This window comes from Schistosoma haematobium, chromosome 6 (genome assembly GCF_000699445.3).
Source record: "Schistosoma haematobium chromosome 6, whole genome shotgun sequence".
In the NCBI taxonomy this organism is placed as follows: domain Eukaryota; kingdom Metazoa; phylum Platyhelminthes; class Trematoda; order Strigeidida; family Schistosomatidae; genus Schistosoma; species Schistosoma haematobium.
This window is the reverse complement of record NC_067201.1, coordinates 12216266-12242414: the sequence shown is the minus strand read 5'-3', so window position 1 is coordinate 12242414 and position 26149 is coordinate 12216266. Positions and strand designations below refer to the sequence as shown.

Sequence of the window (26149 nt, the reverse complement as noted above, 5' to 3'; positions counted from 1 at the left end):
TTCAGTCACATTGGGCAGGTTATCCACTCCAAGTAATGGATAAAGGTCGGTTAGCGTCGTAAATTGACTAGTTATACAAGTACACTACTGGATCCTCGCTCAGTGTTAACGCATGAGATTAAAGGTCTTGTGTTCGATTCCTGCGTACAGGTTTATGGATGGGCATTGATGGGGAATCTCATACTGAGACAAAACTGCCGATGAGTGCTTCCATGTTCTAATTGGTGGTTTAGCTAAGATCTGTTCGTGACTTAAACCATTACAATTGTACAATCACCACAAATACCGTTGTCCTAAAACTAGATTTATATTTCACACAGTAATTTAAACGCTTTTTTCCATCTTATAATTTAAATTAGATATTATTTCGGTGAAGCTGTGGCTTTTTATTTTGCTTGGCTTGGTTTCTACACAGCTTGGCTTTTACCGATTGCAATATTTGGAATTCTTGTTTTTCTTTTCGGTTTATTGGATTTAAAATCCGACTCGATTATGTAAGTTCTATAAATTGTATATTGTTGTTTTTAATACATTTTCACAAAAAGATAATATTTTAACTGCCATAGTTTGGATTTATATATAAATATATACATCCATGTACTATCAGAATGTTTATTTATTGTTTGTTGATATGGTGTTCATTGTGAATTTGTCGAAAAAAAACCTTGTTTTTATTTTGTGGATTTTATTCACCGACAACAATATCTAACCAGATTATTTTCAATAAACTTGGTTTCAACACACAATGTCCAGCCGAATCATGATACTTTTTGGTATCATTTTCACTTTTGATAGGTTTATCCTTTTTCCGGTTTACTTATCATGGTTGTTCAAATTTGAATGAAATGGATTATTGTTTACTGTTTTTCTACCTAATATAATCTATCCTTCAGTGAACTAGTGTCTCAACAATACTATTTGAAAATATAATCAATATAAATAATGACTTATGTACCGAATATATGTTCATGTGTTAGACTTGTCTTTAAGAACAATCTTCACTAGAACTCTTGATACCTAGTGAGATGAAACAAAAGCGTATTGGTTAAGATGTTCGGCTTTCAGTCATCATGTATCAGATTCGAGTCCAGCTCCATCTATTTCTATTTGCACATCCGCATAGTATCATAAACTGTTGTACATAGAATTTGGTTCGAAAGCAAATACATTAACACCAGAAAATAACTCGTTTATTGAACAAATCACCCCTCAAATGCCCTGGTACAGCCGAGAGTGAGGAGAGTTAGATCTCCTTCTCGAAGTACTCTCACAGAACCACGTGTATACAACCACTGCAAGGGAAGTCCTACTCACTGTCTCCTCGATTTCAGGGTGTTTTTTCTTACAAAATTGAGAGGACGAAAAACGAATATTTGGCTCCTTGACCGGTTTGGTGGATATGGAGGATTCACCGAGGGGAGTTGGAAAACCCTCATTCCAAACCAATTGTGCACATTTGTCCCATGATCCTAAGAAAACAAACAGCGTATGAACCAATGGTTGTTCACTGGTTACCATCATGGGACTACATCTCCTTACGTTGCTCCACTGCTCCACTGTAGATTAGGTGTCTATGTTAAAGGGTAGGTTAGTGGCTTCGTAAGAAAATCACGTGCTTCAGTTTGAGCTCCCGATCAGTTTACCAACCCTCACAGTAATCAAATGGTCTGTGAGGCGCTTATATATTTGCTGCCTCCTTGTACCAATGTTTACGAGTTTAAATAAATAAAATTAATTATTGAACAAATCATAGGATAAAGCTATCAAATATTCACTTTCTCTTTATCAGAAACTTCTCTTCACTAATTAAAAATCACTAACTTGTTTGGAAGTAATTTTTTTCAAAGAATTACAATATGAAAAGTAATCAATGAAATAGTGTATACGTTATCTTCAGATTAATCAATAACTTGGTTTTAGATGTTTTCACGTAAATAGACGTCTGTGCATGTTTATATATATATATATATATATATATATATATATATATATATATATCGAAGTACTGTGTATCGTAATTGCAGAAAAATTAATTTGTTGGACCATTATTAGCTATCAGTGATTGTATTTTTTATTCAACTCATAATAGCCAGAGATTATTATTATTATTATTATTATTATTATTATTATTAATGGCTTTATCCAGTATTATATTTTTGGTATAATAATGGATTCTCAGCAAAAAGTATTTCGATAAGTTTCCTTTCTTCGTATCTTTATCGATCCTGACGATAAATGTTTATTGATCGCCAGTTAGATGTTAGTTGTTCAGGAATCGACATCTGGATAATATTGATTGTTTTCAATGTGTATTGCCAGCCACCACGATGTCTTTAATTGTGCGTTTTTCGAACGTTTTAGGGTAAAAGGTTGTAAACGTTTCATAAACCCACCTGAATAAGTTACACTGTTAATAGACGTAATGATGTGTTGAAAGAAACGAAGAAACAGATAAGTTGTTCAAATATCTAGATGACAAGAACAGGTGACGTATATATTTCAGCAGGTCGCAGTTGTGTGATTTTATGTAAATTTCAAATTAGATAACCGATAATATTCAAATGTTTAAACGTTTGAATAAATGAAAGCTTTCATTACTTGAGATTCTATTTTCAGGATGACATAACATTTGTATTCCTACCTTATGAGAACATTTGAAAAAAGATAGTTACTTAATTTAAATGAAGAACCGATTTAAGTTATGTAATTATTGTGAAAGTGAGATCATTAGATGACCATTTCGTCGTAGTGCGGAGTTTTTTCGCAGTGCATATCCACGACCCTGCAAATGGGAATCGAACCCAGAGCCTTTGGTCTTTCCCGGGAATCCTTAACCTTCAGACCACTGAGCCAAGATTCAATGATAACCGTTCAGTCCTTCCACGTTTTTATTGATTGTCCAACTTTGATTGGTTCACATTTTTACTGAAATCCAATAATCCTCACAACCCTACACTAACAGACGTTATAGTGTTCACAGTGAGTCTATTGACAGTTTTTGTTTGCTGTCGAGATTTGTAATTTCATGTAGTTTCATTTACCCAGCTATTAAATTATTAACAAGATGTGTTTATAGCTTTGTTTTGAACTTCAAGTCACTTGAAACTCCGAATGCTCATTGTTCAACGTTCTAATAAAAAAGTGGCTCCTCTAATTCTTTTTAACAATCAGTGGTATTCTGTGAAGTAAGGTTGTTTATGTGGTTTTAATAAATGTTCACTGATAGGATTGTTTGAATCTAGTTTTATAGTTTCACAGAGAAAGTCAATATTTCAATTTTGAATTACATCACACTTAGTCTTTAATATTTAAAGTTATATTGGTTTCTAGAAGTATTTCAAATTTTTCATTACACTTATCATATAAATTCTAATTCATTCGTATCTGTTTTAACTCTGAACGTTCGGGTAGCAGTAGTCCTAGCTTCCACACAAGAATAAAAAACTGTATGATGTCCGATACATTAATCCGTTTTTAATTATCAAACTCTATTGTTGAGTTTAAGAATCACTCTGTAACGAGTTTTAGCCACGTGTTTGTTGGTAATTTCCATGTTGCTTAAAAAGAATATCTTCTGATTTATTTTACGTACAACAATAGTGTTATGCTAGATAACTAAGAATGTAATCTTAATGAAAGTCTACCAGATTATAAATAAATGAAACACTATTTTAATCAAATAATCAGGTCTGTTGAGGAATTATCGCTGAACAAATGAAATATAATTACTAGGTTACATCTTAATCATAGAAATTTCTCTTTTGGTAAATGTCTGTATACCATAGACTGTATAATTCATATTCATGTATATCTTTTGAGCGGTTAATATTTTCTTCTATTAGTACCACTACTGCTGTTACCACTTATACTGTGGGGTTTTTCTTGATACTTTTTATCTTGCTAAGCTAATTTGGTGTAAGAGCTCGAACTAATGTATGTATGCGCCAGGTTCTACGTTGTGAATTACTAACTAGCTGGTTTCAGTGATTGAATATTCGACGCCTGATTAATCTTATCGGAAATGTTTTAATATTAATGTCATTAATGAATCTTTTCATTCGTTACTTTTTTCTTTGTGTCATTTCTTTCACAATCGTGATCAAAATTGTTTCGTGCACTTATAAAGGTCAAAATATTTTATACATATTACTTTTTTTAAAAAAAAAAACAATGTTTTATAAAAATGTCAACATAGCAACACAAGAGTTAAACCATTTATTTATTGGCAATATATGTGTCCTGATAAGTTTAATATATGGCTATCAACTAGAATGATTAATTGAACCCCAACTATAGCTTACTACTTATATATGGTCATTTGTTTTGTTTTCAAATGCGAATTTTCATAAATGTACGTAGATTTCTCTATTAATTACTACGAATTGAATATATTTCACATTAGACGACTCAATTTCACACACTAGACATTAATATATAACATATTAAACATGGTTGAATAATCGTTTAGTATGTTGTTACTTTGTAAATTTATCTATATTCAATAATTCTGACTTTTGACTATTTACCTGGAGAAATTTTAGTGAAATGTTATACATTTACAATAAGTTAGTTGTCCTTTTCAGCTGGGTTTTTGTTTACATAGTGTACTATAATTCCCGGATTAAAATAGATTTGACCAATGTTTCAATCTTATCAATATTTGAAATGTCTATCTTTCTAAACACTAAAACCTAAACAAATACACCTCGAATTATAAAACATTTGTTATAGCTATTAAATGAAGCCTAACTCAATAATTGATGTCGATAATATGAATTTACGAATGTCTTTTTATATTGAAGAACTCAACAAACTCTATTTACCTATTTTAACGTATACAGTTTTCAGTAAAACAAAAATGTTTTCTTGATCGTTAAATATTTGTTTTTTAAATCATGGAAATCAAGCTTTCATCTCATATGGATACTATGACTCACCATGGTGATTTTAAGTTAAAGAATCAGTGATTTACTGGTGAAATTGTTCAAATTCTATTCAATACATTACAATTTTTAAACTTCACTCCATGTTACGTTGGTTCTCACCACTATAGCCATCCCTTAGTTGGTATACTTCAAAGCTGAGTAAATTAAACTGTATCAAGTTAATAAGTTACATAAATTGACTGAAAGAAGACTTCTGTTATCAGATTTCAAGCACCTCTCCCCTATACTCCATTCACGTATGTTCATTAAGCACATCCGAATTATTGCCTTTAATTAATTCATATATAATATTTTCATTAATTCATTTTATTAGTCAAAACACTTCTCTTTTTTATTGTATGCTTCCTACAACTCAGCTTTTTTTTTGTTAATATCGATATTGTTTTCAAGCCATGAAGTATGTGATCTCGGTCACAACATATATATGTGTCCATTATGTAAATCATCTAAATGCAAATTTTGGACTCTGGACAGATCTTGTTTACGTACTAAGTTAATGCGATTAGTGGATCATGAAGGGACTGTTTTATTTGCTGTGGTTATGTCTTTGTGGGGTATGTCGGTTCTCTTTATAACGTTTTCAAGAATTTTATACTACGTGTAATAAAACATAACTCATTTTTGTTTTATTTCCTATATGAATAAAAGTCTAGAATATTTGTCGTCTAGATGATTAATACATTTCTAAATTTCTTGATCGATCAGCACTAAAGCACCTGACAAACATGACATCGGTCACTACTCGGTGGTCACTTAACTGTAAATATCTCAGTTTTTCAGGAGTTCATTTACAGCTCGAATAGCTCAATGGTAAGGTTTCATACTATGAAGCTGAGTAGTGACTGGGGTTCTGATTGAACAAGGACACTAATTCTCTTAATAATTTCTGGAACGCTTTACTGACTAATACCAACTAGCTATTAAATCAAAATCAAGCAAAGTTACTTATCAACTACCTTCAAGTATGTAGCACAATTCTGAGCCTTCCAATTTCTTGGAATTGTTATACCCTCTGGAAAACTATTTCTAAAACTGGAGACGGATAAAGATGTTTGGCGAAGAAGCTATTTTGCTTACTGTGTATACTTTACAAACATATAGAGTTTTTTCTAAAGGAGTAGAACCGATGTTGTAAATGAATATATAGAGGTGTAACTAAAGGGTTTCTGTATCATTAAGATCATTTCTCATCATGGTTAACTGGTATTCATTTGCTTCTGTATCAGACCCATCGATCACCCTATCTGGATTTTTCTACTCAATTCTAACCCTCTGTCGTTGAATAGATGGATTCGTACATTTTCTGTACATTCTTTTATATATTTATTTAAACTCGTAAACATTGGTACAAGGAGGCAGCAAATATATAAGCGCCTCACAGACCATTTGATTACTGTGGGGGTTGGTAAACTGATCGGGAGCTCAAACTGAAGCACGTGGTTTTCTTACGAAGCCACTAACCTACCCTTTAACATAGACACCTAATCTACAGTGGAGCAGTGGAGCAACGTAAGGAGATGTAGTCCCATGATGGTAACCAGTGAACAACCATTGGTTCATACGCTGTTTGTTTTCTTAGGATCATGGGACAAATGTGCACAATTGGTTTGGAATGAGGGTTTTCCAACTCCCCTCGGTGAATCCTCCATATCCACCAAACCGGTCAAGGAGCCAAATATTCGTTTTTCGTCCTCTCAATTTTGTAAGAAAAAACACCCTGAAATCGAGGAGACAGTGAGTAGGACTTCCCTTGCAGTGGTTGTATACACGTGGTTCTGTGAGAGTATTTCGAGAGGGATAGCTAACTTTCCTCACTCTCGGCTGTACCAGGGCATTTGGTGGTATGAAAGTGTAACAAAATATACCATTATACTCAATGGTAGTCAGTGGCTAGTCATTTATGTAAGTTTTTACCTATATCTCGTTCATGAAATAGTGAATTTATATGTCTTTCTCTTTCTATATCTGTAGCTTCGACACGTCAATAGCTTAGTCAATCTATCTCGACAAATACTCAAATTTATTTAAGTAGGAATATTTAGTTTTACTTCATTATTTATATTTTTATTACTACTTAATAAATGGTAGAATGAATCATATTTTCTTATCTTTCTGTCATTTCTACATTTTTATGAAATAGCTGTAATATTTTTCGAAATGTGGAAACGTAGGCAAGTCTCATTTGCTTATCGTTGGAATGTATACTCACTGGAACCAATGGATCAACCGCCGAGACCAGAATTTATGGCATTACTTAGTAAAATGTGTCCTCGTAAAATGAATCCTTTAAGTGGAGTAAGTATAAATTTATTATTATTTTTTTTCTAATGCTGTTTAAATCTCTCCACTTTGAGTTTACTCTGTTTTATTTTGGACTTTTAAACAATTATCAGTTTTTATTCATTGTACTATGACATATTTCTGTTAATAATTGTGATTTCAAGTATGAAAGATGCATTGCATACACTTTGAGTAGAGAGAAAATGACACATTACTTTCTCATTTATTAATGCCTGTTACCTTTTTGTAGAACATAAGCTGCTAACCAGGATTCTCCAACCAACCTGGGCTTTCCTTTCTAGTTGTTTCTAAGTATACTCCAATTAGAGAAAAAATGATATACACAGATAGTGAATTGTATTTATTGATTATTTTATAGTGATTAATTTGATATTATTCATGTTTTTTATTAATGTACATAAAGTTAAAACTTAACTACAACCAATAAAATCTCTGGTCCTTAAAATTTTTACTGTGTTATTAATTACCTGCAAATTATTACTAGGTGTTTAGGAATTGTGTGAAACCCTTCAAAAGAGTATGATTTTCGGGGGGAAAACATTTTCATGACAAATTACTTAAGTATGTAGTTGAACATATATACTATTGGGTGCTGATCCAGTGGTTTTAATAATTAGGTATTTATCTAAAGATCTGAATTTCTTAGGTACGCTCCGCCTATTGGGTTCATTAGTATGTACTGCTGAGAGACCTCTTGCTAAGATGAAATAGATGTTTAGTAAGTGCTTCCTTGTTTTCAATAACATTTTATTTATGATCAATTTGTGGGGAATACTATGTAAATTTTCTTTTCTATTTTTTTAATAGTATGTAGAACCATTTATTCCATTTTGGCGACGTAAAGTACCAATTATCTTTCTCAGTTTCTCTACTGTTCTGTTAACTGTAAGTTCTCTTTTTATGTTATCTTGGTTGTTTTTTTGAATTACTTTCAAAATCTTGAAATGATGAAAATACCTAACAATGGTTTCAACATAACTGTTAGATAACAGTTTTACTCTCAGTAATGTTTTGAATATAGCCGTATAGTGTGTGTGTTTAGTCCTGAAACTGTAAGTCCTAGTTATGATTTGTTACAGTACATTTAAGATACATTATATATTTGTTGTTGAACTGTCAGAAATATTATAATGCAAGTTTGCATTTCACTTAAAAAGTCAAACATATTGGGTACTAGCCCATAGTAGCTAGTAAATATTAACCGACTTAATAGAACAAGCATCTGCAAGAAATTTTAGAGGCTACAGCATTCTGGAAACAGTTTTGAAGGAAATTCGTGATGAATTAGGTTTCTTATCCATAAAAGAACCGTGGTTATGTGGATATTACCATGTTTGGAATTACATAAATTACCTAAATCGCACTATTTCATTCAACGATTAGTGTCTATATACATGATACTGACTTTCTATCATTTAAATGTGAAACTCTTCTTCAAGATTGACAATATCCTGTTCTCTTCGCTCATCTTTTTTATTACCTGTTGAAAGTAGTGAAAAATATTCGTGTTTATAGATAAGTGCTTCTAGTATTGTGGTTAACGAATTCAATATTTTATGTAATAATTAAAATGGCCAAAACTGTTTACGATGAAGCTTAAATAGGCGATACGTTTGTTGCAATATATGAGTTCGGGATTTTATGTTCCAATGCTAATCTCTGTAATTAGTTGTCATTATGTTTTTTAATATATATGCTGTTTGCCACTTCCGAAGTCTTATATGCCGTATAAATAGAAAGCAAACAATCGATTATATTGTGTTAATCCAATGGTTTCAACCAGATTTCATTGAAATCATGAACCGATCAATGTTAAAATACCATTGAAACCTGGGAGCACTGGACGGCCGTTTCGTTTCAGCATGTGGCTCCTCAGCAGGGCGCATCCGCGACCCCACACACGGGTTTCGAATTCAGGACCCCTTGACCACTGAGCCTAACGGTGTCAAGGTCTAACTTCAATCAATCTACGGTGTTGCGCGACCATCTTCCATTGTTTTTGGTGGGTAACTGCTTTGCACACGATCTGAATAGACTTTTATTGTTTTCTTTATTCTAGTTGACCAGCGACATGATTTATTTTGCCGTCATTAGTTGATGATAATTGACTTGTTAATGATTCAGTTTAGTATTTTCTACTATTAAAATAGGTTTTAAATTATCATTTTTAGTAAAGAACCGCATAAGAATACATTCTAGTTGTTTAAATTAAAATTAAGTTAGTTTTTAGATTTCAATCATGAAGTTGATAGATTTTTTGAACCAGTAGTACTAGATCTCAACTGCATCTTATAAAGAATCATAAATTTTTAACAACACTAACCATATAATTTATTCATTGATAATTATATTATTTTTTGACTGAGAGCATGAAACGATTGATGTTTGACCACCATTGAATACTTGGAACCACTGGACTGTCGTTTCGTCCTATTGTGAAACTCCTCACCAGAGCACGTCCGCGATCCCACCGCGGAACTCGAACCCAGGGTCTTCGGTTTCGCGCACGATCGCTTAACCTCTAAACCACTGAGCCGGCATCCAGAGGTCTTAATGTCTAACTTCAACCAACCCACGAAATTACGCGACCGTCTTCCATTGTACTGAGGTAGATACCTATCTCTATCCGACACTGGTCACGGCTTCTCACTAGAACTCCGAGAATTCCCTCACGAAGCTAGTCATTATTCAGCACATAGTAATTATCAGTATGGGGTTTTGGAGAGTATTAAGATTTTATTGAAATCATGAACCGATTGATGTTAGACCACCACTGAAAACCTGGAATCACTGGATGGCCGTTTCGTCCTATTGTGGGTTACGCACTGCTGAGTAATCGCACAACATCAACCGGTTCATGATTTCAATCAAAAGCTTAAATGATCTCCACAACCCCATACTGATAATTATGTTGTTATTCATGCATGAAATATTCATACATGAGTTTCATTGAAATAAAATAAAATTTTGTACACTTCTAACTAACTATTTTCATATTCATATTCAATTTACCAATAAAAGTATTTTGGTCAAGTTTTCTCTTGTTTTTTTTTTCTGTTTTTAATAATAATAAAAATATCTTGACCAATACTGTAAGGTTTCTCATCATCTCGTATTTCATTACAAAACTTTCACTAAATTGATTAAACTTTCTTTCTCTCGTCAATGTTTTTCTTATTTTTCTCATGTCAAAATGTATTTACATATTGATTTTTTCTTGTTCTCTTTAATTATTACCAAGGAACATTTGTTATAATCTCTTTCTTACGGTTATGACCCCAGCTATTCCTATTGCTTTGTATTCTTGGACACCAAATCACTCGACAAGACCCCAAATCAGAACACGGTTGAACAGGAAAGAGATTATATTCCAAATAACAAGGTTAGATGGAAGTAAGAAGCAAGTAAGAAGCACAATAGGGAAAAACGTCAGTATATTTATAGTTTTTACATGAGAAGATTCTAGAGTATTCTTCAACTATCGACTGGTGCTGATTGGATAAGAATTAGCCAATCAGCGTGCACCAAAGCAATCGTGCATTGAGCATGCTTTAATCCAATAAGTAGAAAATTGTATTTTTGACGTTTCCGTGATCCTAACGGAAATCGGTAATCGATGAACTCTGAAGAAATGGTCTACATTAAGTTACGGAACGTCAGAAATACAATTTTCTACTCATTTAGGTATGACATAAAATATATCGATTTATTATTAACTTTTTACTCAATACTCCATTTGTTTGAAACTATCGTATTCAACCTTGGCATATACACTAAATTCTACGTTAGTTATGACTGACGGATTGAGATAAAGTTATTTTAACTAATGATTCAGATATATATTACTTGTTTTTCTTTCAAAAACAATTTTTTTTGTGTGGTCTTTTTGAAGTGGTAACAAATTGATAATTTTGTTCAGTTAAAGATTATAAATTCATGCTATTTTCTCACTTTTTATTGTTTATGTATATGCATACTTTCTGTTTCACAGGTGATGCTCACATTAGCTTTTCTTGTTGGTGTGGTTTTATACAAATTAGTGATCAAAGCAATTTTGTATCGTCATCATAATCCTATGGTACAAAGTACCTCTGGTATGATTGCTACTATGACTGGATCTTTAGTTAATTTAGTGACAATATTCTTTTTAAAACTAGTACGTTTAATTACATCACTGATTGTATTCATTTATTATAAAATTTGTACATGTTGGGAAGGTATGATATGAGAGTCTGTGGATAATCAGCATCTTGCGTAGACAATTGTTTATAAATATTTGTACTTTATTGATGATAGTTGTAGTAGTTCTCGAAGTTTCAGCTCCGTACAAAAGAACTGTTTTGACGTTCGTATTGAAGATTTTGACTGACAGTTATTTTGAGTCTCATGTGTTCTTCAACTATAGAAATATTGCCCTTGCTTTGAAAATCCTTACCTGTACATCTGCATCAGACCCTCCTATGTTCGTGAAAGTGTCCACCTCTTTGAGAACTCCATCAAGTGTGACTTGGTTGGTGTTCGCTATGTTGTATTTGAGGATCTCGCTCCTTTCTCTGTGTGTGCTGAGGCCAACTGTTGCAGATCCCACTGCTATACTGGGTTTCTTCACCTGCATTCGTTGCTATGTATGGGATAGAAGAGCTAGGTCATCGAAGTCCAAATCGTCTTGTTGCATCTAAGTTAAAAGAACAAGCATATCTATGTATATACTCATGATAGGAGCATATCGAAATTCGTTTTGGCAATTGAAATTACCTACTGTAATCTTCTCATTTGCTTAGTGGATTTGGTATGCTACTGGGAGTGGTACATTAAAATTAAGTTGAACCACAACACACAACATTGATAAATACACAAAAAGTGACAATTCAATAATTCGTGGAATATTTTAATTTATTGTCGAAAACGTTTCTTTTCAGTAACGTTCTTATAAGGTTTATAGTGGTAGATTTTTGATTTTAGATAAATTTCGACTCATCAGCTTTTTACTAAGAGTGAGTGGATAAATTGGAGCTCAATATTTCGAACCGTAGGGTTGATGTTAGCAGTAGTTAATTTTCTGCTCCAAATTTTGATCCCTACTGTAACGCGGTCTGTATCACATTACTGAACACTTTACTGTGCTGTAAGACGAATTGACAATAATCATTCAGTTATTTTTCTATTGTAGATTTAAGTTATCTAAAATTGTCTACAGAGAGTAATTTTTGAAATTAGCTGGTTGTTGGTAATCAGTAGGAAATTCTACTGGACTTGCTAGTTGACAACTGTAAGGTGTAGCTGCAATCTTGAGAAAGCTGATATGCCTTAGTAAGAGTAAAATTGCAGGTATGCCTTGTTGATGATTACCTAATATCATAAAACCTTGGTCGAATGTGTTGATTACTTCCAGTTACCATATTTCTTTTGAACAGAGATAAAAACACTACAGCTACTGTTAGTTTTTAGGCATCTACAAATATTAACACAAATTTTTTTGAAATTTATTTCCCAGCTTTGATTAGTGTTAATATGTTTTACCAAACAATATCTAATTTTATTTTATATTGAGATCATGAGTTAATCAATGCTAGACAACCTTTGGAAACCTGGCAGCACTGGATGACCGTTTCGTCTCAGCATGGTCCTGCTTAGCGCACATCCGCGATCCCGTGCGCGGTTACTGAACCCAACACCTTCGATCTCATGTGCGAACGCTTAACCTCTACACCACTGAGCCAGAGTCTATCTTCAATCATTTCCCATTGTCTGCGGTGGTTAACTACCTCACAACCGATACGGTTGAACTCCGCTAGTCATGGCTTCCCACTAGAACTCCGTGAATTACCTATACTGATAGTTTTTATTGATTTTAATAATTCATTCTATTTTTAATTTTTCAGATTTATGATCGTATGGCCATTAAATTGACTGATGTTGAACATCATCGCACACAAGTGGAATATGATAATAGTTTAACGCTAAAATTATACCTATTACAATTTGTCAATTATTATTCGTCAATATTTTATATTGCATTTATACAAGGTACAACTTCAGCTGTTCCTGGTAGTGATCATATATTAATTCAGTCAACTGGTGTAAGCATTACGTATTATTTTCTATTTATACGATTATATGTATATTTTTGTAAATTAAATTATTTATTATAGGTGGACTATGCTGTCTTTGACATCTCAGTTTTCCTTCCATTTCCATTATTCTTTCGTGCATATTTTTTATCCTGTTTTTTTTTCACGAATTATATATCCAATCTTTAATCTTTCTCATTGTCACTGCAATTTGGGCTAATACATATGATATATCTTGTTGTTTTGAACGCTACGTTTCATATCTGGTCGTCGCTGATTGTTGTGTCGGAAACGCTCATCACTTATACTCGGAACGAGGGACCTCCGCAATACCTACGACGCGAAAGTAAAAATACAAAGACTGGTATAAGTGAAGGTTTATTAACCCCAAAACACAACGACGACAACCCTAGTCGAAAACACACTCATTTATATATTAATTGTACACCCATTTTGATTAATAATTAGGATGAAATCACATATATAACAAGTCACATACTGAGCATAGTTCATGTCAATTGAATACAAGAATATCGTATATTATACAGAATAAAATATCATACGAGAAAACAAAACAGATACTACACTGAATAATCATCATATTGAACAAAGCGGAAGTAATTTTGAACAAAACTCGTAATGAGTAAATCAATCGAATTTTGGCTGTTCTTTCTATCATATCAACATACTTATGCCAGACTCAACGTTGGTAATAACTGATTGACTAGAAGTCACTAGTCGGAGAGATTTATATTAAACACCTCTGAAGTTGATGCCATATATTTAGATATATGCCAACACTGGTATGCAGATATATTCAACTGACGAGTCCCGAATGGGATGAAACGCTCATTCTGGATTTCGATGATAGCCATCATCGATCTTTGTTCATATAGTTTATTGGTTTACATATACAAACTAGAGATTGAACACCTAACAATTTACACCTTTTTTGTTAATTATCCAGAGGATTTCTGAACTACCTGTCAATAATGAATAACTCATTAGATCGAAGCTTAACTACAATTATAACATCATATTTTACTGATCACTTGTACACTCGGTTATTCACACCTGATTAGATGATTCAGCATTTGATCATACCGCACTTCTCGATAAATGATCTCAATAACTACACATTTTTACTTACTTACTTACTTACTTACGCCTGTTACTCCTCGTGAAGGAGCATGGGCCGATCACCAGCATTCTCCATCCAACCCTGTCCTGGACAATCCTTTCCAGCTCCTTCCAGTTGTTATTCATCTTTTTCACATCTGCTTCTATTTCTCGATGTAATGTGTTCTTTGGCCTTCCTCTTTTCCGTTTCCCTTCAGGATTTCAAGTTAGGGCTTGTCTCGTGATGCAGTTTGATGATTTGCGTAATCTATGTCCCATCCATTTCCATCGTCTTTTCCTAATTTCTTCTTCAGCTGGAAGCTGGTTTGTTCTCTCCCAGAGAAGGCTGTTGCTGATGGTATCCGGCCAATGGATGTTGAGTATCTTGCGCAGACAGCTATTTATAAATACTTGTACCTTCTTGATGGTGGTTGTTGTAGTTCTCCAAGTTTCATCTCCATACAGTAGAACTGCCTTGACGTTGGTATTGAAGATTCTCACTTTGATATTGGTTGACAGTTGTTTTGAGTTCCATATGTTCTTCAACTGAAGGAATGCGGCCCTTGCTTTTCCAATCCTTGACTTTACGTCTGCATCTGAACCTCCTTGTTCATCGATGATGCTTCCCAGGTATGTGAAGGATTCTACATTTTCCAGAGTTTCGCCATCAAGAGTGATTGGATTGCTGTTCTTCGTTTTGAATTTGAGGACCTTGGTTTTCCCCTTGTGTATGCTGAGACCCACTGATGCAGAGACTGATGCTACACTGGCTGTCTTTATCTGCATTTGTTGGTGTGCATGCGATAGGAGGCCTAGGTCATCTGCGAAGTCCAAATCTTTTAATTGATTCTGAGCTGTCCATTGTATTCCGTGTTTTCCTTCAGATGTCGAGGTCTTTATAATCCAGTCGACCACCAGAAGAAAGAGGAAGGGAGAGAGTAAACAGCCTTGTTTGACTCCGGTCCTTACTTGGAATGCGTTTGTCAGCTGTCCTCCATGCACGACCTTGCACTGTAGTCCGTCGTATGAGTTCCGGATAATATTGATAATCTTCTCAGGAACTCCGTAGTGTCGAAGAAGTTTCCATAACGTCCTCCTATCTACACTGTCAAATGCCTTTTCATAATCAATGAAGTTGATGTACAGTGTTGAGTTTCACTCAATTGATTGTTCGATGATGATCCGTAGTGTCGTGATTTAGTCTATGCACGACCGATCCTTTCGGAATCCAGCTTGTTGATCTCGAAGTTAGGCGTCTACTACATCTTTCATCCGGTTCAGCAACACTCTGTTAAAGACAGCAGTGTGATGCCTCTGTAGTTTTCACATTTGCTGTAGTGTGGTCCGGTGAGATCCATGTAGCTTTGTGTATACGCTTGTGTGGAAATATTGTGCCTCCTATGGCCAATTTGTTGAATGCACATAGATTTGCAAATCTTTCTCCATTTTCGTTTCTCTGTCCCAGTCAATGTCGTCCCATGATATCTTCATATCCGGTGTTGTCTATTCCGACTTTGGCATTTAGATCTCCCATTAGAATGGTGAGGTCCTTTCTTGGACATTTCTCTATGATTGATTGCAGCCGCTCGTAGAGTTGATCTTTAATGTCGTCGTTGCTATCATTGGTGGATGCATAACATTGGATAATATTCATTATGATCCCCTCGTTCTTTGTTTTGAATGATGCTTTGATGATTCTGGATCCGTGAGATTCCCATCCTACAAGTGCATTTCGTGCTACTTTGGACAGCATTAGAGCAACTCCCTGAGTGTGTGAAGCATTTTCATCTTCGTGGCCGGAGTATAACAGCATCTCTCCCCTATTTAGCCTTTGTTGTCCAGCTTGTGTCCAATGGGTTTCGCTGATTCCCAGTACTGCCAAGTTGTATCTCCTCATTTCCGTTGCTATTAAACTGGTCTTCCGAGTCTCCCACATTGTTCGGACGTTCCATGTACCTATAAAAATTGTTGCTCTGGTTGTTAGAAGGGGCATCGGCCTCATGGCTTCCGAAGGAACTTGGCTTTCACCATGAAGCGTCATAATTCTTCTAAATGAAGACCTTCTAACTCTCAGGGCGGAGTTAAAATGGTTTGAATATTTTTTTCTGGTTAGCGTTTTTTTAGCGAGTTAGTTTTCTACGGGATGTGGTCGCTAACTCCATGCCCAACCCTCCTCCTTTACCCGGGCTTGGGACCGGCAGTAACTCTAGAAGAGCTACAAGCTGAGTTAACTACACATTTTTAGTAATATAATTTTATGATCCTTGATTCTCTACTATCTTTCTTGACGATAACTTCTGCTTAGTTAATTGACTTATCCCAAAGATCACTATGTAATATAGATTTGTGAATAATATAACTCTTTATCACCTACAAATAACTATTCTCGATTGTGTGTACATGTAACGGCTAGTATAACTACTTGGTTGATCAAACTGAATCATGTGCAGATAGGAGTTCGAATCTGTAATACAAGAGTTGTTAACGTCTTTGATATTGATGTTATTATTGATTCATATAATTTATTGTTAAGTTATTGTTAAATTTTTCACGTACGTTTATATCTCAGATTATGTTGCTTATTTCAATTTTGATGTATGAAATATAAGTTAATACTTCAGATTTTATTGTTCAAAGAAAAGAGAACATATTTTCACATAACTATTGTTGGTGTGCTTAAACAAGAAGAAAAAGAGATAGATAATGAACGGTCGTTATCGTTGATTACTATTATAAATTATTTTAATTAAAATCTTAGATTTTTATATGAAGAATGAATAAGAATAACCTTCTTAAATACCTGTACATATTTGGTTGCGGTTAAAAAACTTTCAGTACAAAATGTGTAATATTACAACAAATTCCTGTCTAATATTCATCTAACCTGTGAATATACATATATCACATCTAGTGACAATTTTTCATACGACCATATATGACTATATGATTATATATATATATATATATATATATATATATATATATATATATATATATATATATATACCGATCCTTTACACTACTCACATTTTTACTAACCAAAGAACTTCCACATCCCACAATTTCCAAACACACATATTATAAGATTATTCTTAACTCAGCCTTCACAGTTGATTGATCACTGGATGGTGATCAATGTCATGTGCGTCAGGTCCTTCTTAGTGCAGATCAAATGCTATCGACTAAGTTGCGTTGTGGCTACTAGTCTAGGTGACTCGACATTGCGTTTACTATGTTGGAATAAGATGGTGGTTGGAGGTAGTCAACAGGAAATCCTGGACCCGGGTTTCGTGCTATTTGGCACTTGTCAGCAAGGTGTACCTATAATCTTGGGGGAACTGATGCTCCCTGACATCTCTGACTGTGATACCTGGTGACACGGGATCGAATCCATCAAGGAGTATCAGTTCCCTCAAGATTACAGGTACACTTTGCCGACGAGTACCGAATAACACGAAACCTGGATCCAGGGTTTCTTGTTGACTACCTCCAACCACCATCTTAACTCAGCCTCTACATTTTTGTATGTTAATCATTTAGGCTGATAATTAAACTCTTTGAAGCTTCAGTCTTTGTAAATTTCAACTCAGTAATCTGTCCAGGAATGACTTTTTATTGTCATTAAACCTATCACTGTTATATGGATTCGAATATAATATCCAGACTAATAAGTTTTATACGAATTTTTCTTATCATATTTGCCTTCTTTGTGTTCGAGTTCATCTATGCCGTCCTTCATTTCTCATAATAATGTCTGAAATCACTGTTATCAGATTGTTCGAATTGTTAGTGATGTACAGTCTGCAAATACAACTTACTAAAAAGAAAATAAGTATTGATCAATTTTATTGAAACCACTGACCGATCGTCACTTGATTAAAGTTAGGATTGTACACCATTGTATCCCCTCTCAGTGGTTAACCGGTCGTGCTCGATACTCGAGGTCTTGAACTCGATCCCAGGTTTTTGGTGGCTTAGATCTGCACTGCTAAGCAGAATGGAACAGTCAATAAGTGCTTCCAGGTTCCCAATGGTTGTCTGGCTTAGATTGGTCTGTGATTTCAATGAAATTCAACAATCTTAACAGTTTTATACTGCTGAATGTCGATTACGATGAATTTTCGTTAAATCAAATTATTCAGTTTGAACTCTGCTCATGGACTCTCAATACATTTTTACCATAATCTTTATTTAGTGACAAATAGTCAATTCATGGATTTTAATCACTATAGTTGACATGTCATCAACTAACTTTTCGAAGTGATATTCTAAAGTTATCATAAAATGGCATCAATTACTAAACCGATAATTATTTCCTCTAGTTAACCCGGCAGCAAAGAAGAGGATAGAAATATTCTCGTTCAATGTATTGAAGTTAGGGTTACGAAATATTATCATAGTCCAGGAACGTATTGACATAATCCTAATAAATTCGATTTTTTTTCATTGTTTTATAAATGATGAATTTCTGATTCTCTTCTTTGAATGCTTGCCCTGAAGTTAATTTACGATTACAAACATATTTAAATTATTTCTTAACGATAAGTTATTACAAATCAATCATTGACGCTTAAGAATTTTAGATTTTAACAGTGATCTAGCGTAGTGTTACTGGGATATAGAATGAATTAAATCATGCTCTGTGCAGGATTATGTCGCGGCACTCAGATTCGCTATTTCTTAGCTAATCAGCGCATGCAGATACTTGGAGAGGACTAGAATTTTATTGTGTAAAATTATAAATATACTAATGTTATCCATATTTTGATTCCTACTTTCATTCAACCCTATTTATTTGTAATATAAGTACGTTCCTGTTCAACCTCGTTCTGATTTCGGGGCTTGTTGAATGAAGTAAACTATCCGAGTAATATTAAGCATTAGAAGTAGCTGTGTTGTGATAAGAGTTCATAACACTTAGATTAACGCATGATTTCAACACAGTTACTTATTTCTTTCAGACTCATTGAAGGAATTCGAACAGAAGTTTCATGTTTCATATATATGTTCCATTACATAATTGTCCATGTACATATTCGTTGATATCTATAAGATGAACAATCTTTACCATTTACGTTGACTCTAACTGATAACTGAAAACTGCTAAAACTGACTAGCTAAATCATCTCTTCAATTCCATTCTATAGATCTTAATAAGCTTGACAATCCTGAATTTATGGTAGAAATTACAAATTCGGCAATCCCTACAACTCTCTACTATAATAATAATAATAATAATAATAATAATAATAATAATAATAATAATAATAATAATAAGAAGAAGAAGAAGAAGAAGAAGAAGAAGAAGAAGAAGAATAGATACATGCTCTTTATTGACTAGATTTGAACGATAACTCTTGAGATCTTATGGAGTTCAACCATGTCGGGCGAATGACAGTTATTAATAATAGTGATGCAATACCAAAAATTCACTGAAGTTAGGAAGATAAAACACTAGATGTCAACCTAGCGATATGAAGGCTAAGGACTCGCTGCGAGGCCTGGAGGCCCTAAACTTAATCCCTGATTAGATCATGGATGAAAACTTCTGAGAAGTGGCATCCCAGGTCGATGCACTTGTCCAGTGTTTTCTTGTTTTCAGTGGTTATCTGGCTACAGTCAGCTCATGGTATTCACTGCAAAATTCTATTTACCTCACGATATGTTGTAACTTATCGTTGAAAATCTGTTTCATGTTCAGCTTAGCTAAACTTCACTGTTTCCTCTAAAAAAAACAAAAGCACTAACTGAAAATATCCCACATTTTTTACATTATTCAATAGAATTTAGTTAATTATGTGGCATAAATACCTGCATTACTAGTTCAATAAATGAACCAATATGTTCTCACTCACATCACTTAACAATGTGTGCTAAGACACCTCAGACTCCAAGAGTTTCTTAATGGTTTATATGCTGTTCATCGTTTGTAGACTTTCAATAGAGTCACAGTTTATTCTTGTCTTTAACTAATCAAGTGAATGCTGGAGATCCCCTATTTTAATAAGACGTGAATTGTACATAATAACATAATTTCTTCATGAATATGTTTTTGTCTGTGTTTATTTCTGTTATGTACTTGCATTTCTATTTTCATCTGTTTTCTTTTTAAACAGTGTGACCAAGGTGATTGTCTATTCGAATTATTCATACAACTAGTTATAATTATGGTTGGTAAACAAATATTTAGTTTTATTCAAGAATCTTTAATGCCGTAAGTTGTTCAAACAATTTTCTATCCATTTTTATGGTTGATATCACTAAACAGCTGTATTTAGACAGTCTTTGAAAACCAGGAAACAATGAAGAGCCGTTTCGTCTTAGTATGGGGCTCCTCAGCAGTATGAATATCTAACCCTATTGGAGATGGGAACCATGTTCTTCAAATTCCGTGGTTGGCGTTTGACGTTTAGCCACTAACTTCTATCAATATGCCACTGATGTCAGTCTGTGATGTCTATTACAAGTGTAACTATTTGCACAAACTCATTAAACTAATTACTATGCATTATTAATAAGTATATATCCTATATGGAATCGTAAATATATACATTTTGTCCATTTTTCTCTAGTCTGCAGTTGCTTTTCAATTTTTTAATATAAAAACCCACTGTATTTAAAACCAAGTGATAAATTTTTACTATGAATCTTGTCTGGTGTGATATTTTCTGATATAAACACATATCATAACTTTGATTTTCAACAGACAAGTGAAGTTTAAAATAGTGAGGTAACAGTAGAAGGATTTTCTAAATCTCATAGAATAGGAATGTTTAATCATTATGAGTAGTATATATTTTACAGCTATTGGGCTACTCTAACAAGTTATTTGTAATCTGATAAACATAGAAAACAACACGAAAATTGTATGAGATTCTTTTTCAGATTTCTGTTTTGTAAGAATTAATTAATGATATCATGGTATATGATTAACAGTGGAATCTACGACGTATGTTTCGTTCTATTTGAGATTCATCAGCTGAATGTACCTCATAGAATACACATTTGTCAATAAAGACTGTTCATTTTCAATCTTGAATGTTAACTGTCGAAAATCACAAATATTTATTATTATTATTATTATTATTATTATTATTATTATTATTATTATTATTATTATTAATGGTTTTATCCAGTATTATAATTTTGGTACAATAATGAATTCTCCTCAAAAATTATTGCGATAGGTTTCCTTTCCTCATATCTTTATCGATCCTGACAATGAATATTGATTAATCGCCAGTTAGATGTTAGTTGTTCAGGAATCGACATCTTAATAATATTGATTGTTTTCAATGTGTATTGCCAGCCACCACGATGTGTTTGATTGTGCGTTTTTCGAATCTTGTAGAGTGAAAGGTTGTAAACTTTTCATAAACTCACCTGAATAGGTTATTCTCTTAATAGACTGTTAAGTTTTGCTGATTCGGACGCTATATTCGTTCCTAAGCTATTCTGATGACCTGCACGCTAGAACTATACAGCGACCTGAACACCAGAAAGAAGACGCAAAGTATGAGAGAAACACTTTACTCCAAGGTTCGTTTTTGTACGGAAAACATGGGTATTTATAGATGTTAACGTTTGTTAAATCAACACCATATTTCGGCCAATCTGTTAACGACATATTATGCTACTGACCAATAGTATCACGCCACGTTGGAATTCTAGAATGCTCCATCATGCTCTTATTAGCTAGGACTCTTTTTGGGCCTCTGGAGGCTCCGCTGAAGTTCTCCGAAAGCCGACTCAACATAGACGTAATGATGTGTTAAAACAAACGAAGAAACAGATAAGGAACAGGTGACGCGTATATTCAAGCAGGCTTCTACCTTCACCATTACATTATCATGTTTCCTTTTTGTATACATAATCATTTTTTTCTGCGCTTTTTTAATTTATTATACCATACTTTATTGAATATTTTTTCTCGTTTATCATTCATTTCTTGCCTAACTTTTATTTATTCCATTTAGTATTCTATGGAAATTATTTTTCAAATTTCGTTCAATGAAACGTTCATCTAATCATGCTAATCATAATTATATGAACAGTACAAATTATAATGAACAGAATTCAGTGACTACTTCTCTTTTACCAGCAAAATATCGTTCGTTGCGTGGACGAAATATTCTATGTCGTGCTGATTTTAATATGTTAGATCCTGGATCTAGACCATTGTTTAATGAGTACTTAGAAATGAGTAAGTGATTCCGTTTTCTTTTTTTTTATTATTTATTTTCTCTACTTGATATTATTTTGGTGGTAGGTTGAAGGCAACATTATTTATTTATTTGTGTTATTATATCTGAGATTATATATCAAATAGATGGAAACCGACTGATAGTGTCATGTATGACACACCTACGGGAGTTGGAAAACCATGATTTCAAACCAATGGTACACATGAGCTCCAGTATCCTGAGGGAACAAATGGCGTATGAACCTATTGTTTGTCACCGGCTATCATCGGACTACATCTCCTAACGTTGCTCCATTCCCTTGTGGATTAGACCTCTAGGTTAAATGGTCGGGAAGTGGCCCCTTAAGAAAGCCACTTGTTTTGGTCGCCCAGCCAGTATTCCAGCCTTTACACAAATCGAATGGAGAAGTGTGCCACATATATATTTGGTGCCTCCTTGTACCAATGTTTACGTGTTTAAATAAATAAATAATGTATTACACACTAATTGAAAACATTATAAATAGTCTTAACCACTGACCTTAATATTTCCTGGCTAATTTTACAATGCACTAAATTGTAAATGTTCATTAAATAATAACGACAAATCTAAGTTTTGTTTAAACTATGTTTCTATATGTGACACAATGAATAACGATAGAATTCATAAATTGACTTCTACAGAAAATTTATGGAATTATAAAATACTCAGTATTAAGCTTATTTATTTTTTTGAACTAGTAATCTCAGTCGGCTAGAGATTCTAAGACTACCTAACTTATATGACTTTACATTAAGACTATACGATCCAATAAATGACTTTTTAACGTAGTGCATCTTAACCTGTTGACCAGGTCTTCTCGTTTTCCTATATCAATTTGAAGGATAAAATCTTACCCAGAATGTTTATATTCAACAGCGTGGATGACAAAATTAACAAGGTGAAACATATCGTAACCAAACTGCCTCACTTGTCAGTCCTACCATGACATAGTAGGCTATACTTAACATGCATATGTCGTGATAAAAAATTCCACGTCTAGTGATCAGTCTTTTGAAGTGGGAATATGTTCAGCATAATAGACTTATTTGGCTAGAGTTCGGTGTCTTCTCATTTACTTCACAGGTTTTTTCCATTTTTTCACAAGTATTTTTATGATCAATTTTTTTTAGTGATTCAATATGGATTCATCACTATGTTTGTCCCTGCATTTCCACTTGCACCATTATTTGGTTTATTAAACAATCTGTTTGAGATTCGTGGTGATGCTAAAAAATTAGTGAATCAATATCGTCGTCCAGTTCTTGAAAGAGTTCAAACAATTGGTAAGTGATATTGTTGTTTCTTATTGCTCGATTCAATACATTTTGACCTTTCTTCTTTACAATTTTATCACTCACTATTGGTTCATTGTGTCTCAACTCAAACTAATACATATGTAAATGGAATATACTCTTTAAGATATAAAATAAGAAGGTTTGATTCAGTGAAGAGTTCACTTTTTGTTGGACGTATTTTCAAAGTTATTCAATTGTAACTATATACATAATTTTCAAAATGGTAATAATTGTAATAATAGGGATAATGAAATTTTGCTGAACATGATAACAGTGAAGTAAAGTGAATAAATGCATAAAAACGTTATTTTTACTAAGGAAACTAATAATGATGTTGTTAGTGAAAACGGATTATAATTAGGAAGGGAAAGCTTAGGGTGATAAGATAAAATGTGGGGATCGAAAAAAAATTGTGATCAAAAATGATCATAGAAACACAAACTAATCATCTGGGGGTAAAAGGTGTATGGAGAAGAAGAGAGGAAGGAAGCAGTCGGTTGGGAGAAAAATAGAAATCATAGGAGAATAAGACCGTGGTAGTAAAAGAGGCTGTCTTAGTTTTCTTTGTACTCAGAATTCTGATTTTTCTAAATGGTATAATAAGTACTTTGGCTATGCTATGAAGGTAGGAGCTAACTGCCTTTGATAGCTTTCTACTTAACTTGTAAAGGACTTTAAATGCAGAGTCCGTTTTGGTTGAGTGATCTGTGTTAACAAGCTTTTCGATTATAAAGCTTCTTATTGAGGCATTTCCGCCTCTTTTCAGCCAAACCAGGTGTTGTTCTTGAATTCTTTGGGATAAACTACTCATCGAACGACCTAGATGCCTGGCTCCGCATGAACAGGTAAATTGAAAAATCCACATAGAATTGGTCAAAAGCGATAGTTGTTGAATACTGGTTAGCTAGAGAATACTAATCACAAAATTTCTGTGGAGAACGTTCTGTTGAGTGAGTTGGAAATCCTCCTCTTATAATGTATGTAGCTATATCACCTTTAAAATCGATGGTCATATAATGTGTCAGTATCTATATATTATTTATGAATAAATTAATGGTATCATAACATTCTACTAAAATGGCAGATTGATTAACTTCATTATCTTAACAAATTGAAGTTTAGTTAATACTTACTATTCATTATGATGAACCGACTAGAATATCCACAATTGAAAGAACACTTCATAAAACCCTTCGTATTGAGAATTAATATCAAAATGAACAATCTTTATTTGTTCCGTTATATAAATACAGTACATAATCACATAGCATTAGAATCAACATTCATTAAATGAAGACTTTTAATACTAACATAACAGGTTAGCTGTGCACCAAAAGTTCCATGATGGAAACTTATCCAGTTACTAATTTACAGATAGAATGAAATATATGTGCGAGATTTTACTATTGACCATCACTAAACACTATCATTATACCATTTAGTGTCAATTTTAAAACGTTCATACTATTTCGCTGATAAATAAATAGTGATCATTTATATCTCTACGATACTTTATGGAATGATTAATAAACATATAAGTTAGTAATTAAATTAACATTTTATGTCTGGTTTATAGATGTATTTTAAATTATCGTCTTTTATTTTTCTTTCAGGTATATGGTTGTCGATCATTACTGTTCTCGCAAGCATTGCTATTCGAACTAATGTAAGTTCTTTTCATACTTATCACTTTCCTTTTCTTCGCTTTTTCCACACAAGATCTAACTCAGGACCTTCAGTTCTGATACTGTGATTCGACAGTGTGTATTTGGGGTCATTAAGTAGTATCACTGTCTTTAAACAATGACTTCATTGGCTTGTATATATCCTACAAATATCATCTCAGCATCTTCCAAATCGAACATTGGTTGCCGATGCAGGGACTGAATAGGAAAAGTGGAGAGATAGTCACTTTGCAATTTGATGCGGTAGTGTGCACGAAGTTGTATAGGACTGATATTTGTTGGTCCATAACAACTCCCCAGTTGGAGTTTTAGAGACACTTGATTAACGGATTGGAATTGGATCATTTGTAAGTAAATACGCTCGGATATATTTTGATAAATATAATGTTAATCGATTGGTAACATTCAATGACACAATATGACCCTGTGATAGCTGGTCACAAAACAGAGTTATTGACGTAAGCCTTCGAATGAATAGCTGTTACAAGATGTAACATTTCCCGAATA

At 33.5% G+C, this 26149-nt stretch overlaps 1 protein-coding gene across 2 annotated transcripts in view; it reads left to right on the top strand.

Annotated features, from left to right (window-relative positions):
- The window catches only part of ANO1_1 (Anoctamin-1), a 69895-nt gene that overhangs the window by 34352 nt on the left and 9394 nt on the right, over positions 1 to 26149 (top strand). Inside the window, exons 2-12 of one of the 2 annotated variants that reach the window (XM_051216864.1) lie at positions 360 to 494; positions 5337 to 5500; positions 7087 to 7241; positions 8055 to 8132; positions 11239 to 11403; positions 13130 to 13327; positions 20554 to 20651; positions 22414 to 22640; positions 23793 to 23945; positions 24724 to 24907; positions 25571 to 25623. In XM_051216864.1, coding sequence (XP_051065484.1) covers positions 360 to 494; positions 5337 to 5500; positions 7087 to 7241; positions 8055 to 8132; positions 11239 to 11403; positions 13130 to 13327; positions 20554 to 20651; positions 22414 to 22640; positions 23793 to 23945; positions 24724 to 24806 — 1456 coding nt within the window. In that variant the 3' untranslated portion in view covers positions 24807 to 24907; positions 25571 to 25623. The remainder of the gene's footprint in view (positions 1 to 359; positions 495 to 5336; positions 5501 to 7086; positions 7242 to 8054; positions 8133 to 11238; positions 11404 to 13129; positions 13328 to 20553; positions 20652 to 22413; positions 22641 to 23792; positions 23946 to 24723; positions 24908 to 25570; positions 25624 to 26149) is intronic. The other variant, XM_051216863.1, reaches the window with a different exon arrangement.